The sequence below is a fragment of the Triticum dicoccoides genome, chromosome 2A (assembly GCF_002162155.2).
Source record: "Triticum dicoccoides isolate Atlit2015 ecotype Zavitan chromosome 2A, WEW_v2.0, whole genome shotgun sequence".
In the NCBI taxonomy this organism is placed as follows: domain Eukaryota; kingdom Viridiplantae; phylum Streptophyta; class Magnoliopsida; order Poales; family Poaceae; genus Triticum; species Triticum dicoccoides.
This window is the reverse complement of record NC_041382.1, coordinates 641,432,209-641,446,881: the sequence shown is the minus strand read 5'-3', so window position 1 is coordinate 641,446,881 and position 14,673 is coordinate 641,432,209. Positions and strand designations below refer to the sequence as shown.

The 14,673-nt window shown below is 43.7% G+C and overlaps 2 protein-coding genes across 2 annotated transcripts; one reads left to right on the top strand and one right to left on the bottom strand.

The window, feature by feature from the left end:
* Positions 1 to 494: 494 nt before the first annotated feature.
* On the top strand, positions 495 to 5,129 carry LOC119355932 (casein kinase II subunit beta-1-like). The gene is made up of 5 exons (XM_037622817.1): positions 495 to 912; positions 2,500 to 2,718; positions 3,683 to 3,792; positions 3,897 to 4,062; positions 4,517 to 5,129. Exons 1-5 carry the CDS (start codon positions 705 to 707, stop codon positions 4,645 to 4,647), a joined length of 834 nt encoding a protein of 277 aa, XP_037478714.1. The 5' UTR covers positions 495 to 704; the 3' UTR covers positions 4,648 to 5,129.
* Positions 5,130 to 5,584: 455 nt separating this feature from the next.
* LOC119355931 (eukaryotic translation initiation factor 4G-like) lies at positions 5,585 to 13,987 on the bottom strand. The gene is made up of 10 exons (XM_037622816.1): positions 13,849 to 13,987; positions 13,218 to 13,401; positions 13,014 to 13,141; positions 12,327 to 12,452; positions 12,147 to 12,211; positions 12,009 to 12,065; positions 11,353 to 11,577; positions 7,185 to 11,275; positions 6,230 to 6,424; positions 5,585 to 6,133 (listed from the first exon to the last, which is right to left on the bottom strand). The coding sequence occupies exons 7-10, from the start codon at positions 11,533 to 11,535 to the stop codon at positions 5,833 to 5,835; spliced, it is 4,770 nt and encodes a 1,589-aa protein (XP_037478713.1). The 5' UTR covers positions 11,536 to 11,577; positions 12,009 to 12,065; positions 12,147 to 12,211; positions 12,327 to 12,452; positions 13,014 to 13,141; positions 13,218 to 13,401; positions 13,849 to 13,987; the 3' UTR covers positions 5,585 to 5,832.
* Between the last annotated feature and the right edge of the window lie 686 nt (positions 13,988 to 14,673).

The following is a 14,673-nucleotide window of genomic DNA, read 5'->3' as shown; positions in this document are numbered from 1 at the left end:
CCCGTGAGGCATCAATGGAGGCTGACCGGCGCGGCAGCGCGCGGCAGCTTTGGCATTGATTCGCCGCGGGAAACGAGGCGATGAGGACGACGAAGGGGCGAGAAGAGGGTAGAGTCGCTGACGTGGCGGGCCCGCGACTCTTCGCGCCAAAAACGATTCGCCCGGCGCCCCCGAGCGACCCCCAGCGCGCCGGGTTCGGGTTGGGTCCGCCGACGTCAATTTCGGCCCGAGCCGGCGAAAACTGGGCTCTTGGAGGCACGACTGGGCCGATTTTTTAACGCCCGCGGATGAAAAGACGCCTGGAAGGCCTTCTTGAAGGCGCGGCTGAAGATGCCCTTAGCATCGTCCTATGCGCAATCAAAATTAAGGGGTAGTGTTGCCAAGGCCAATTCTCTCTAGCCTTCCAGGACGGCAAGTTCCAAGCCTCCAGCACTGCAATACAAAGGCCCAGCACAATGAGCACATACATCATGGCATGCGCTATATCTTCCTCCCCAAAGTTTGTCGGAATTACAAAACAGCCCCCGTACTCTTCCTCCCCACCTCTCGCCTACCGTTCGCGTCCTCCGCCCGAGGCCTCCACGGGAGCGCCGGAGCGCACGCCTGATCTCCCCGCCTCCTCCTCCCGGCACCGCGGCCCCGGCTCCTAGCCCGCCTCACGATCGGGGGACGAGGCACGAGTAGGAGGGCGAGGGTGCGAGGAGATGCAGAGGGACCGAGGCGTCTCGGCGGCGGCTGGGGGCGCCGGTGAGAGGAAGCGGATAGGCGAGGCGATGGACAGGTCCTCCCCGTCGACGTCCTGGGGGTTCTCCGGCGGACGCGAGAGGGACCGGATCGCCGCCGGCAAGCAGCCGGAGGTGCCCCGCTCCGGCGGCGGATCCACCGCCATGTCCAAGGGCAAGTTGTCCGATGGTGAGCTCTGTCCCGCAGCATGTTATTTTACGTTGTCTGCTTATTTTGCTATTGTACTGCGGGTCTATGGCTTTGTTGGTGCGATAAGTTCATAGATCAGTTGTGTTCTCCATCTGGATGAGACCCTAATGGGGAGATCGTGCCCTTCCGTGGTAATTGATTGCGCTTTGTAGCTTGAGGAGTGTGGGGGTTAGCCTGTAGAAGGGAGAATTTGTGTGTTTAGTATTTGTGCACGAACAAGGGAATAATTGTGCGTCAAACTGTCAGGTCACTCTTGTGCAATCATTCATACCATCTTATCGTTGTGCTTTCATATCAGGAATGCCAAATTTTCTTTTCCATATGTTTTTTTATGCACTTATTATGCTTGCCTGCTAGGTAGCTCGAAGATGCAACTATTATTGATTGATGTAGATTTCTAGTTATGGTTCCCACAAAGCAGATAAGCATGGGATGTTGCAATTGTGGTGATCATGGGATGTTGCAATTCATGGTGATCATGGGATGCGGTGCCGACATGAAAATGTTCTAATGTTGAGATCAGTATCATAATTCATTAAGAAATATAGCTATTATTAATCTGATATAACCATTAAAAGGCACTAGCAGCGAGCAAGTGATTTTAAGGGCTGCTCATTTGCTTTGGCATGTTGTCAAATCCACTTTGTTTGCATGTACACTGAATTTTTTTTCAGTTTGTACTTGAGGGCAATTTTCCAGCAGTCACCAAAGTGTTAAGTGCTGGTCGTGTGGCAAACCAGAACCTATGCAGCCGCCTAGGCAGGATAAATTGGCTAGGCAGGTATGGCAGCACCTTTTAGAACACTGCTTTTCGTGGTTAGGGGGGCACCATATGTTTGCTTGTAAGCTATGCTTGGTCATCCAAAGAGGAAAACGACTGTAATTTATGTGCATCAGATTGGCACGACAAAAGATAAAAAGGGAATGCCCATACATCCTGCAGTGTTTCAAATCACTTACCTTCTTGCGTGACTCATATCAGTTGAACAGGCTGACTACTAGTAATTCTGACATCATAATATGTATCTGTTGCTCTTATAGAATAACTTTGCTATGTTTCTTTAACCACGTTATGAATAAAGAACCGCCACAATTAGCTATGGATATGGTAATTTGTAGTCTTAATCACTTCCCTATTCTACCGTAGAGCCGCACCTAATCATTCATGATGTCTCTTGCGACTGAAGTCTGTGCCAAAGTTTAGATTTTATAACCTGCAGATACAATGCATAGGTAGCACTAACTGCCTGAGATAGGGGCACTAACTCTGATACCTGTGGGTACCCACTGTAGATGAAGCTAGAGATGAGGTTGCAGAATCTGCACTGCATCCGTGGTGTAACTGGTGTTTATGGAGTTTGGCCTTGGCTATTGCTGGAATTATATGATCTATATTTGTTACCCAGTGGAACGAAAATCTGTCTTTCTAATATTTGCTTAATGCTATTCTCTGCCACCATGTTTTTCTACATGTTTTGACTTAGTTTGCTGCAATAAATGTTCTTGGGGGTTGTTCTTGGTGTTTCCTGTTTCAGTAGTAATCTTTGTTTGCTGATTGCCTTACAGGAGAATCGGATACTGACAGTGAAGAATCAGATCTCAGTGGTTCTGATGGAGAAGATACATCGTGGATTTCATGGTTCTGTAGCTTGCGAGGCAATGAGTTTTTCTGTGAAGTTGATGACGATTACATACAAGACGATTTCAATCTCTGTGGGCTAAGCGGTCAAGTTCCATATTATGAATATGCTCTTGATCTGATATTGGATGTCGAGTCTTCACATGGTACCTCACTTATTTTTTCTGTTTGATATTTCAATTTGGAGAGAAACGTGTTATGAAAAGATTAAACAATCATGATACCTGTATGCCGTCTATAACTTAGATAGATAGCTGGAATATGTTAAAACTCTGTTCAATTGGTTACTAGACAGTAAATTGCAAGTTTACAACTGCCCTGGCCCTAGCTAGTTTCACCAGTCAACAGCTGGAGCTGAGCTTTTTGGGTGTGTTGTGCCTGCTTTGACAAAGCTTGGCCCAAGAAGGCTGCTAGGATGAGTGCATGCAAGCAGAAGTTGATTGATCAGCTGTTTTTCTTGGCTTGGCTGAGGAGCAAGGCTGTTTGACTTGATTGTGTCTTAAGCAAAGATGCATTTCACCGGATGGAGGAGAAGACCTGAATCTGTAATGCATATGGCCATATCTAGAAGTGATATTATATGCATAGGAAAAGTAGATTTTTCCCCAAAGGGGACACGCCTTAATTAGAAGCGAAAATCGATCCGGGGAGGTGGGGTCATGACCTTGTTGGCGTCCAGCGTTGCACCCCCAGAAGAGTTCTTGAAAAAACTACATGGGCATTAGTAAATTTGTTTCCTCACTATTGGCCTGCAATCAATCCAAGCATGTATATCTCAGTTACGGTTAATACATTAAATTTGCCACCACTCACCCCATTGTAATTATAATTCCTATCATGTGCATGCATAGCACAGGGCAATCGGGCAAGGATATCCATCCGTATATGAATAAGGATCGTACTGTAAGGGAAATAGTGATAAATTGCTATTTACTTGGGGATTTGATCCAGTTAGGTTTCATATTGTTAGGGAGGTCTTCCATCTCCCACCTTTACAAAGGGGGCTATCATGCATTCTCTTGCTTTCTTCTACCAACTGTTTTTGCTTAATGTTGCTGACTTTCTACAACGCTCTTACAAATATGATTTACTAATTTTTGTAATGCACAGGTGATATGTTCACAGAAGAGCAGAATGAACTTATTGAATCAGCTGCTGAGATGCTTTATGGATTGATTCATGTTCGATATATTCTTACAAGTAAAGGATTGGCTGCAATGGTGAAGCTTTTGACCTCTCCCTCCAGTACTAATAAGTTGTCTTCTGACGGTTAAGCTTTAGTGCGGTAATTAATTGGTTATTTGCTCATCTTATTTTTGTGCAGTTGGATAAATACAAGAATTATGACTTTGGCAGATGTCCAAGAGTGCACTGCAGCGGCCAGCCATGCCTTCCAGTTGGCCAGTCGGACATTCCTCGTTCTAGTAATGTGAAAATTTACTGCCCAAAGTGTGAAGATCTCTACTATCCGAGATCCAAATATCAAAGCAGTATCCTTTTTACTTACAATATATAAGCATGTGCCTTTGAACTCAAATGCCTACATTCTGATCTCCTGTTGGTAGATAAACTGTTAAGTGTCAGCATACTTTACAGTCATCTTGTAGCTTTTGCTTGCAGCAATACGTTCAGTTAGAATGTTTTAACTTATCAATTACACTGAATTGACACCCTGCATAATTAGTCATATCATGAGCCAAAATAATATTTATCATTCTCTCCCACATCTGTAGTTATCTTGATATGCTTTTGCTTTTAGTGGAACTAACCCCAACCAGAAGATAGTAAAAACACCGTCACATTTAGATTGGTTTGGAGAATGATTTTTCAGGTGATAGACAAGAAAACTGCTTCTTTTTAAATTTTCACATGTTCGAGGAGTTATATTTCTCCTTTGGAAAAATTAGGTTGCCTAGCTCTGTTCACTTCTTGACTCTTATGTAGACATTGACGGAGCTTACTTTGGGACAACGTTTCCTCACTTGTTTCTGATGACGTACCCACATTTGAAGCCCCAGAAACCGTCACAGCAGTACATCCCCAAGGTTTTTGGCTTCAAACTTCATAAGCCATAACAAGTTTGAAGACTGAAGGTGCAAAAGGTTCATAGCAGAGTTGTCTGATATGTCACGCTGCACATCACTTCCAAGCTGCTCATTTGTGCGCGTGGCGCAGTTTAGCACTTGGTTCAGTTGGTTACCCGTGGCTTGGCCGAAACCGACCTGACCTCTGGCTGATTTCCCTTGTCCTCCGTTTTCGCTCTCGCCTGACATTCTGATTTGATCCTTGTGGCTTGTTTAGTGTAGTAGATTTCTTCTATCCTGTTCTTTATACTCATTATTATATTTGAGTTTGGCAGTTGCTAAAAGAAGGCAGTTCGTAACAGTGTTATGTCTCTGCTGTGTATTTTTCATTTTGTTTTACATTAGGTTCCTTTGCCAAAATGTGATGGTAATGGTAATCTGAAACATTCGATCCGGCTATTCTTATTCTTCACCTGCAACTGAGTTTGTATGGAAAGTTTACCCCCAGAGAAAGTTACCTTTATGTGCTGTCATGGATGTTTTAATCTGTGAAATATTATTGTTAGTTTTGCTCAGAGCTTCAATTGCTATAAGTACACTGCCAGTAAATAAAAAGGGCAGTCCGATGAACGTAGCTCCCTTTTGTGAAGAGTCCGACCACTTCGGGTCTTATACACAACTTTTTCCTGCATTTTTGCAAGAGTCCGACCACTTTGGGTCTTGTAAACAGCTTTTTCCTGCATTTTTGCAAGAAGAGTCCGACCACTTTGGGTCTTGCACGCAGCTTTTCCCTGCATTTCTACCAAGAGATTTATTTCTAGCCATGTAAGTACCGTTGTGAGGTCAGCATATAATAAGATAAAGCAGGCAGGGCTAATTTGGTTTTGATGATTTTTGGAGGATTCCCGAGTATTGTGTCCATATTGACCTGACTTCTAATATTCTTCGCGAGACCCTTGTGGAATTTTTCGAAGGATTACATTGGACATGACATTTCAATCCTTTTCCCATTTCTATGATTTAGAAATCCCGTTAAATAAGCCCTTATCGACATAAACACAAGGCCAAGAGCAATATTGACGGAAGTGCGTCTACAGTACGTGACTTGGTAGTAGCAGCTAAGTGAGAACCAACAAACAAAATGCTTCGTCACCTAAGGTTAGGATCCAGCAAACTAGCAGAAGAAGACGCTACGGATCTACTGCTACCCATTTTCTGCCTGCTTGGCTGTTCTGGTCAGGCGCACAGGCCAGGCTGCCTGAGGTTCTCCGGGTGCGGCTTGGACCTGGCACTGATCTCGTCCACGGCGGAGTCGCCCCTCTCCACCCTTATCGACTCCAGCATGCTCCCTAGAACCTCGGATGCAAGCCCTTGGTCCGTCGCCGGCTCCTCCCCGCCGTCCTGCAGCAGCACCCCGACCTCCGTCAGCGACAGCACGTCCTCCAGTATGACCTTGGCGAATATCCGGCCCAGGAACTCGGTCGCCTTCGGAGCGTCGGTCACCGCATCTTCCAGGGTTGAAAGAACATTCTGGAACCTGACACAAGAAGTAGACACTTATATTAGTTAGCAGCTTCGACAGCCAATGGCACAGAGGGGAAGCTTGGTTAGTGAGCAGATGGATCATACATACCCCTGGAGTAGCACTGTCTGGCTCAGCAAGCTCTCCTGAGACTTGCACAGGTTCACCAAAAGTTTGGCCAGGAGCTCCCTCTCAAGGTCTTTCCTTTCGAACGAGTCGTTGATCCAGAGCGATACAAGTGAAGGGTAGAAGCTGGGGGCGTTCAGTTCCTTCATGCACAGGCCCACCTCCTTCTCGTCCTTGGCACTGGAGAACACCAAAAGTTATGCTAGTGTAAACCACGTTTTTCACAACCGAAGGTATCAAATGTAGATTGAGAAAAATATATCCATGTAACAATATCTTAGAATAACCACATAATCATACTTAATGGGCTGTAGCATTCAGATCATTGGACATTAGAAGACAAAGTTGAAGTATATGATCCCACCACCCAAGTTTAAGTCCTCTTGGCTTGAATTTGGGGTCTTTTCCTGATTTATTACTAAAGTAGAACAAGTAATTCTTCCCAAATGCTCATTTTATGTGTTTTCAATTTACAGAATATTGTTGTGACTTGTGACTACTTTGCTAAAAAAAGTAACGAAAAAACACAGATGAACAAACAAAATAAACCACGTTTATTCTAAAAGCAGATGAAATGCTTACCCGACTGAAGGAGAGAGTAACCGAAGGTCTTATTAGAGTATGTCAAAAGTTCAAGTGAAAATTGTATCTGTAACATTGTTGCATACCATATAAAATAATTAATGGCTACAAGGATTTCTTGCTTACTGCCGTAGTACATTTACAATCAATATCAGGGATTAAAAAAATATTTAGCTGATTAACCAATTTGACAAGCGCGTGGGAAATAAAAGCTGAAGTGTCAAAACTTGGGTACTAAGAATAGACAGGTAGCTGTCAGCACCGTTTTTGCAACAAGATAAACAATAAAACCAGGCATTCTAAAGGATATAAGACAAGCACGAGTAAATTTAAAAAATAAATGTTAACTGAAACTTGCCTGTAGAACTCTTTTATGGTCAATATTGCTTTTTCTTGAAGAATCTCTTCCGGTAATATTATTGCTTCATAACAAATATCATTCATGGCAATGGAGGGTGTATGCATTTGCCCGACAGGGCTGGCAGTGGTCACTAGTATAGGCAAAGCATGATCTGCAGTTCCCCAGGACTGAATTTTAGGAGCACCGGCAGTGGCTTGATAATTTGTTTGGTTACTTGTTGATCCTGTAAATGAACTTTGTCTCGAGCTTTTTAATGTTTGACCATGATGACTATTCAAAGGAACCTCTGGCAAAATGTCATTTGAAGCTGGTGGCTTCCCACAAATTGACATTTCTTTTCCCAAGTCACCTTGAGGACTAAGTCGAATGGATTTATCAGATCGCCTTTGATGAAGTGGAACTGACATGGCTCTGTTTGAAGTCTGGTATCTTGTATCCAGATTAACATTCTGGGATCCATATACACGAACCTGTGAGGATCCACGAGAAGCAGAAGATCCTCGAACACCATAATCTGGTGGAGGCCCTGGTCTTGCTGATGAGCTAATGGAGCTAGCAGATGAGTTATAGTTAGGGGAAGAACCTACCCTAGTTGATTGGCTCATTTTCTGTTTCACAGCATCCCTTCGAACCTCCTCAATCTTCTTTGGCCCTTCAACTTTCCTTCTTTGCCTCCACTTGTTATTTCTAAGATCAATCACATCTTCAAGCATAAATCTTATACGGGATGATAACTTCGAATTTGCAGATAACTTCTGTATAATGTCAAAATAAAAATCCATATGCACCTTTGCCCTGATATGGTCAATCATCTCCCCTATCGTGCTCATCAATTTGCATAACGCCTCTAGATCTTCCTCATCTGGGTGTTGGTACTCACCCAATAGCTTTTTTATGCATTCATGCATTATTCTCTCAGTCAACATCTTTTTTTTGTAAAGTTCCCCAATTAAACGGATGTTCCCTAGCATGCGCCTCCGTGCTCGGAGTCGTTTCTCTTCCCTCTCATTTTCAGATTGTTTCATTCCACCCTCTTCTTCAGCCTTCTCAGCTTCAGCTTGCTCTCGCTCCCCTCTTTCAAATTCTTCTTGGCATTTATTTAAAAGAAGTCTCTTAAAGGTGATTTTCTCATCATCCTTCACAAAATTTGGCAGTTCACCAGCCAATGAAAAACAAAAACTAGCATACATCTCACAAAAAGTGGGTTCCATCAAGGCCTTGTCAAATATCTGAGAAATGACACCGTTAAGTGTAATAATGTTATCAATATTCAAAGCTTTGACCTGCTCGAAAAGTTTCTCAAAATTTTGTGGGGTCAACTTATTGAGAATTGCTTTCAACTGCCTTTGCTTTACCTCTTCCTCATCAGACACCTTACCAATTTCATATTTTTTCTCAGCTTTGTGCATAACTGGCATAGATACCTGAGATGGAGATGACATAGCCTGATTAGTTCTATGTTGCCACCTCTGATCAACAGAACCACGTGACATGCTGCGCTGACATGCTACTTCTTTCATAGCTCTGGAGAGGATCTCACCATTATACTGGTTGGGCAACTGGTTTTGTGAGCCATTTCTTGAAGATCCACGCCCAGAAAGTGGATCACGTCCAGAAAAAGGAGGATGCAATTTTCTCCAGTTATTGTCATTAAGCTTGTTGCTGCCCGTATGACGGTTAGCTTGAGAAATAGTTGAAGCTCGATCTTTTGTCCTTTCCCGGTTTGGATTATGTTCACTACCAACATACATTATTGCATCGTGAATATCAGACCCAATCTTAAAACCTTCAGGCAGATTAGCGCAGCTCTGAGCAAATGTTAACAGAAAATCTCTAGAGTATCTTTTCTGGCCATAACCATAATTATCTCTAGAGATTTCCATATCACCTTCCCAATCAAAAATATCATTTTTGTTCTGGTTATCATTACTACCTGCCGAACTGCCCATTTCAGCATCTAGTGTACAAATCTCCTTATCAACTGTCGAAGAACTCTGAACAACCTCTTCTGCACTATCAGAAGACTTGGGGAGTATTTCCTTTCTCTTTTTTCTTCTTCCATGCGTAGTTTTGGGTTTGGCTGCTTCCAAGACAGGTTTCTTTGTTTGCACCATTGAAGCAGCAGCAACAGAGCATTGATTCGACACCACTGAATCAATACTTCCACGTTCAATCTCTTTGAGAGCGCTAGTTGAATTGGATGCAATAGCCATAATCATGGAAATATTCTCATTGTCTTGTATACTATCATTCAGAGAACATGGTCCAATTTGGACATCTGATGAAGATCCGTTGTTTTTATCTGATGGTGAAACATTGCCAATGTGTAATGACAGATGCAAATCACCCGATTCAGCACATGTAGGAACATTCACCAATTTACTAACATCAGTACCATTGCCCGATCCAGAAGAAGCACCTGGCATATGCATGGTCATATCAACTTGTTCTGCCTTAGACTTGGAGCATGTCACCCCAGCATTTACTGTGTGTTCTTCTCTCATCATATCTTGCATTTGCAAAGGAGCTGAACAATTTGCTTCAGAAGTTTCTGGCAAAGGAACATGATTAACTCTGGCCTTAAGACTTTCAGTAAATATACTAGTTGTTGGAGACTTTGGTGGCAGAGTTTCCTGTGTATACAGCAGTGGTGGCTTCCCTAAAATGCTATTGCCATCGTATTTGGAATTCTTACTCTCAGTATCCAGAAATATTTCAGATTGTGGCACAATATGATATAGCTGGCCCTTTGCACCAGATGATGAAGTTGCTGATGGTACTGCTGATGATTCCAATTTTGCTTCAACAGAAGAGGTACCACTTGCTACACACACCGAGGTTAATTTGTAGGCCGAGATATTTTGAGGTCCGGCAATTGATGTAACACGATCTACTAAAGCTGAACCGGTCTGTGCTTGCTGGGTTAAAACTGACTGAGGACTCGTACTGCAATTTAGACCAGATGTTGCAGCTGGAAGTTTGAGATTTGCTTCTGAAACCAACTTTTCAGGATGAGGAGAAATTTCCAGCCCAAGCTTGTGGACTCTCTGCTGACTTGACAAAGCAGATTCGACAGAATACCGTAACAACGTGGGAGTTTCTGCTGCGCAGGTAGGTGTACTTGTCTGAGATGATAACTCATTATTTTCAGCAAGGAAGATAGTGGGTGGCTTTAGTGCACCTTGACCTGGAAAAGATACGTCAGATGGCAGCAAGCCTTTCGAACTGGAGACTTCTGAAGCAGAACGTAAATTGGTGGGTAGCCTGGAACTAGCACCAAGCCATGGATTTTGCATAGGAGGACTGATAGAAGTAACTGCCTGGTTGTTAATATTGGGGTCTAAGCTATGCCTTGGGGTCTGCATTCTGGGGCACATCTGCCTGTTTGAAGCAGGAACAGCATTGGTGGTAGGAAGATAGATATGTCCTGTATTGTACATGTTCGGCCGGTAATACACCTCATGAAGGGGCGGAAATGACGTGACAGGCTGCGCTAGCTGGTTCATATGGTGCAGAGGCATAGCTCCAGAAGCAGCATCTATATAGGAATGACCACGTCTATCCAGCATGAGTTCTTCATGTGTGTCTGGGTGAGTAATCCTGACAGGTCTCTTTTGTTCATCACAACTTCTCGCTTGCTGCTGCGGTAACTCTTGTGTAATCCTCATGTTGCCCAGTTGAGGAAGGTGAGGACAAGCTGGAGGTGCACATCCCAGACCCTGTCCTTGGTGAACGAAGGCTGGCGGTTGCAATGCGCGAGCCTGAGCGCCATGAAGAAAAAATGGTGGTACATGAGGCACATTACCCATCGGCACACCCTGGCCCCTGAATTCAACAGGCACTTGAGGTTGTTTCTGCTGAAAAGCCGCAGGCAGCGGCCTTCCATTTACTGGAAGCATAAACGACGGTGGTGCCATGCTGGGAGTATACGGGGGTGGAATCTGCACGCTCATCTTGGGATTCGAAGCAGGGTATTTGTGCATAGTATCAGATTGGCTAGCGTCTTTCCTTGTGTCTTGTTTTTGCCACTGCTGATGCGTTGGGGAAGACGGATTTCGAGGGAACACCTTGCATGAATCCGTAGACACCTGTAGACCAAGCACAAGGTCTTGTTATGTTCCAACATAATTGTGAAAGCGAGTTGACACTTGGCAGAGATACTAACTTTTTCGGCTGGAGCAACATAATACAGCCCTGGTGTATGAGGCAATACAGGGTCAGCTAGTACACAGGAATTAGATGAAACCATAGCAGGCACACTATCATACGTGTCGATCGAATCAGTTTGACCACAGATAATCAAGTTATCTTTTGATTCTTGCTTTTGCTGCCCTCCGGCGGATGGCATGGACACGACATTAGGCTCGTCAGATAATAGTCCACGGTGTGCCTGCACTGCCAAATACGAAGGTAAGTGCTATATGCAAGTAGGAAGGCAGATATGTGCTTATACATAACTTCAAACCCTAATTAGGGAAGCATGATGATCCAAAGATGCAGGCACACCATTCGATGGCTTCGCAAAAGAATGGTGATTTACAACAGCAGCACAAGTGTATGGCTACAGTATGATGAGCAGAAGAATTGTATTCAATTTGACATGTGCGATAAGAAGCATACAATTCAAGCACCCATTATTGTAAGGTTTTTAGCATCCTGGTTCGCTTAATTAGAGAGCTTGCCATTCAGCTAAGGAAAAATATATATACATATAATGCAAGTAATGTTTTGATAGTGTTAGATGGAACATAGTTCATTCCAACAAAAAGAATATTGCAGCTAGATACATCCGGTAGGATGATAGATGATAAATCAGAGGACCTTTTCATGTTTCTTCTCGTTCAGGTCTGGAGGGGCCGAGGTTGAGCAGGGAATACACTGCAAAGGGAAAGTGTTAACCACTGCAGAGTTTTGGAATGTAAATAATAGCAACATGATACAATCCAAGATATGGCATACTTATTTGGTGATGACTCCTGGGCTTAAACTTCCAAACTGAAGAGTAAATGCACTTGATGAATACCCTGTGGTCAATATACCCAAGAAGATATACCATCTCATTAGAAGTTACAACAAAGTTACACAAGTCTAGAGAACTTCCTTGATGTTATTCTCCAAAAGAAATAGAACCAATTTAACCTTCTGAGTGTATTGTTGGCATCGAAGAATCCTCTGCTCTGGCTCCTTCAGCAGACTCTAAGTTCACAACGTCACTTTGATCAGGCGCATTGGAAGATTTCTGACTCTCCAATGACCCTAAAGATGCTAAACCGAAATCATCAGTAAGAAAATAAGTGTTAGCAACACTCCCAAACCCCAGTTCATCATGTCATCAACAAAAACGGTCTAATGATCTCAGTTCACTGTCATCAATATTTGCCAGAACAGATCGTAAAGTACAAATTTAATGCTTAAGGTCTAGAGCCACACACGCAAAATAACTCGATAATTTCAGCAGCAATTTTTTTACATGTTCCAATGATCCACTCTATTGTGCATGTCATCTGTGCATTTACATATATACAAGGAAAGAGATAGCCACAAAATTGGACTTAACACAAACATGCACGCCCAGAAAACAGTCTCATGATCCCACTCTCTACTTTATCATCAGTCAATCCTATAATGGCCATTAAATACACAAATTTCATGCTCAAGGGTCTAGGGATATATAAAAAAAATATTTCAATACTTTCCGCAGAAAAACAAAATAACAACACATGTTTCAATGCCTAACCCTCTTTTGTGCACAACATTCATGCATATATCTATATACATGTACATAAAAAGAGATAGCCACAAAACTGAACTTTTAGTGTATCACACCTCGATTCTCTGGTTCCGTGTGCTCATCAGCAGCACTCACAACGGGAGTGTAGTCAGTTGCATTCCCTTGGGGCGCCACGCTCGCTGGCGACCTCGGACGGTACTGCTGCACGGTCGCAGGCCTTCCGCTGCAAATGCAATCCACATGTCATACTCATGCAACAACGCCCTAATTAACACGCTCGACAAGCCTCAGTCCCTCACCTCCGGTTGGGCGGTGAACGTAGCCGCGTGCCCGGAGCCGCGCTGCCGCGGCCACCGGACACCACCCAATGGTGCGTGCCACCAATGCAGCCACGGCCGGTCCTTCGGGCAGCGTTTGTGTTGTCGTTGAAACGATCCGGCCTAAACTGGTTCCTGTACATATATCCTCTCTCCGAGTCGGTCACTGCATCCGCCAAAAAAAAAAGGTTAGGTTTCGTCAGAATTAGTTCGGATCAGAATCAGTAGCTAGGGTTCGGCCGAGAGTGAACCACATTGATAAGGAAATTCGCGCGCAATGAAAAAACCCAACAATTCGGACAGATTTGATACGAGTTGCGCACAATTTGTTGAAATTACCCAAGAAAACTAAATATATATAGGGGATAAAAAGGGTAAAGCAATCTACGGAGATTGTACGACGGCACGATCAAAGACACGACGCACAACCAAACAGGGCATCAACAAATGCAGCGAAAATCCCCGCTCAGAAACAGAGAAGATTCAGATTGATTCTGAAACAGATTGGTTTAGGGTTATGGGACAGGACAGAAAAGGACCAGATTAATGCACAATCAAACGATGTAGCACTCGTTGGAGCGCAAAAGATAGAAGGGCGAAGAACTTATCGCACATGAGACGGAGGAGCGGCGCGGTGTAGGGGATGGGTTTAGGGCTACGGGATCGGAAGCAATGGGGAGGGGAGGAGAGGAGAGGGGAAGTGGAGGCGGAAGGGGGGCGGGCAGTTGGGGAGGAAGGCGTGAAGACCGGAAATTTGGAGGGAAGAGTGGGAGAGACTGCGGATGGGGACGCGTGTTGATCCAGGGCGGTGTGCTTAACCGCCTTGCGCCAGGATTAGCAACGGGATTAGCGGCCGGGGTTTAAGCCCTTAAACAGTGTCCACTCGAATGCCGTCTGCTGGGAGAACCGCGCTACTGCTGCTGGTATATCGGATCCGGTGGGTACTATCTACTAAGGCTCAGAAATACTCTGTCCCGATATTTTTGCAAGCTATTTATATCGTGGAACGGAGGAACTATAATATACTAGTATCATGTATATAATATTAGCATGAATACTATTTTCACAATGCATTGTATCATATCTTGGTATTGTAGAGACTTTATTTAATGTCATGTATTTCATTCAATTCAATATGATACGGTATCATATCATGATACTTAATTATCTCTTTTTTTCATTTGATTTTGTGTCACTTCAGCAAAAATGTCTAGTTGGCATGCATAATACTACCTATGATATTTTTATTATAACCAGCCTAATTCTGCAAATAATTATTACATCTACCATAAACTGTGACATTTATGTACATGAACCTTGTTCTAAGTCCCATGTGATACCTGATGTGCTCGAAGACTCCCTCCATTCCAAAGTAATTGGTGTTCTAGTTTTGTTCTAGTTTTTTTTTAAGTTTGACCAAGTCTGTACAACAATTTAT

What these genes read in the sequence shown, in the direction of transcription:
- LOC119355932 (XM_037622817.1), top strand. Translation starts at nt 705, where the DNA reads ATGCAGAGGGACCGAGGCGTCTCGGCGGCGGCTGGGGGCGCCGGTGAG. An exon ending in GGATGTCGAGTCTTCACATG is followed by an intron (nt 2,719 to 3,682) that starts GTACCTCACTTA and finishes TGTAATGCACAG; the next exon opens with GTGATATGTTCACAGAAGAG. An exon ending in GAGATCCAAATATCAAAGCA is followed by an intron (nt 4,063 to 4,516) that starts GTATCCTTTTTA and finishes ACTCTTATGTAG; the next exon opens with ACATTGACGGAGCTTACTTT.
- LOC119355931 (XM_037622816.1), bottom strand. Translation starts at nt 11,535, where the DNA reads ATGCCATCCGCCGGAGGGCAGCAAAAGCAAGAATCAAAAGATAACTTG. An exon ending in ATGTTGCTCCAGCCGAAAAA is followed by an intron (nt 11,276 to 11,352) that starts GTTAGTATCTCT and finishes CTTGGTCTACAG; the next exon opens with GTGTCTACGGATTCATGCAA. An exon ending in CAGACAGTGCTACTCCAGGG is followed by an intron (nt 6,134 to 6,229) that starts GTATGTATGATC and finishes TTCTTGTGTCAG; the next exon opens with GTTCCAGAATGTTCTTTCAA.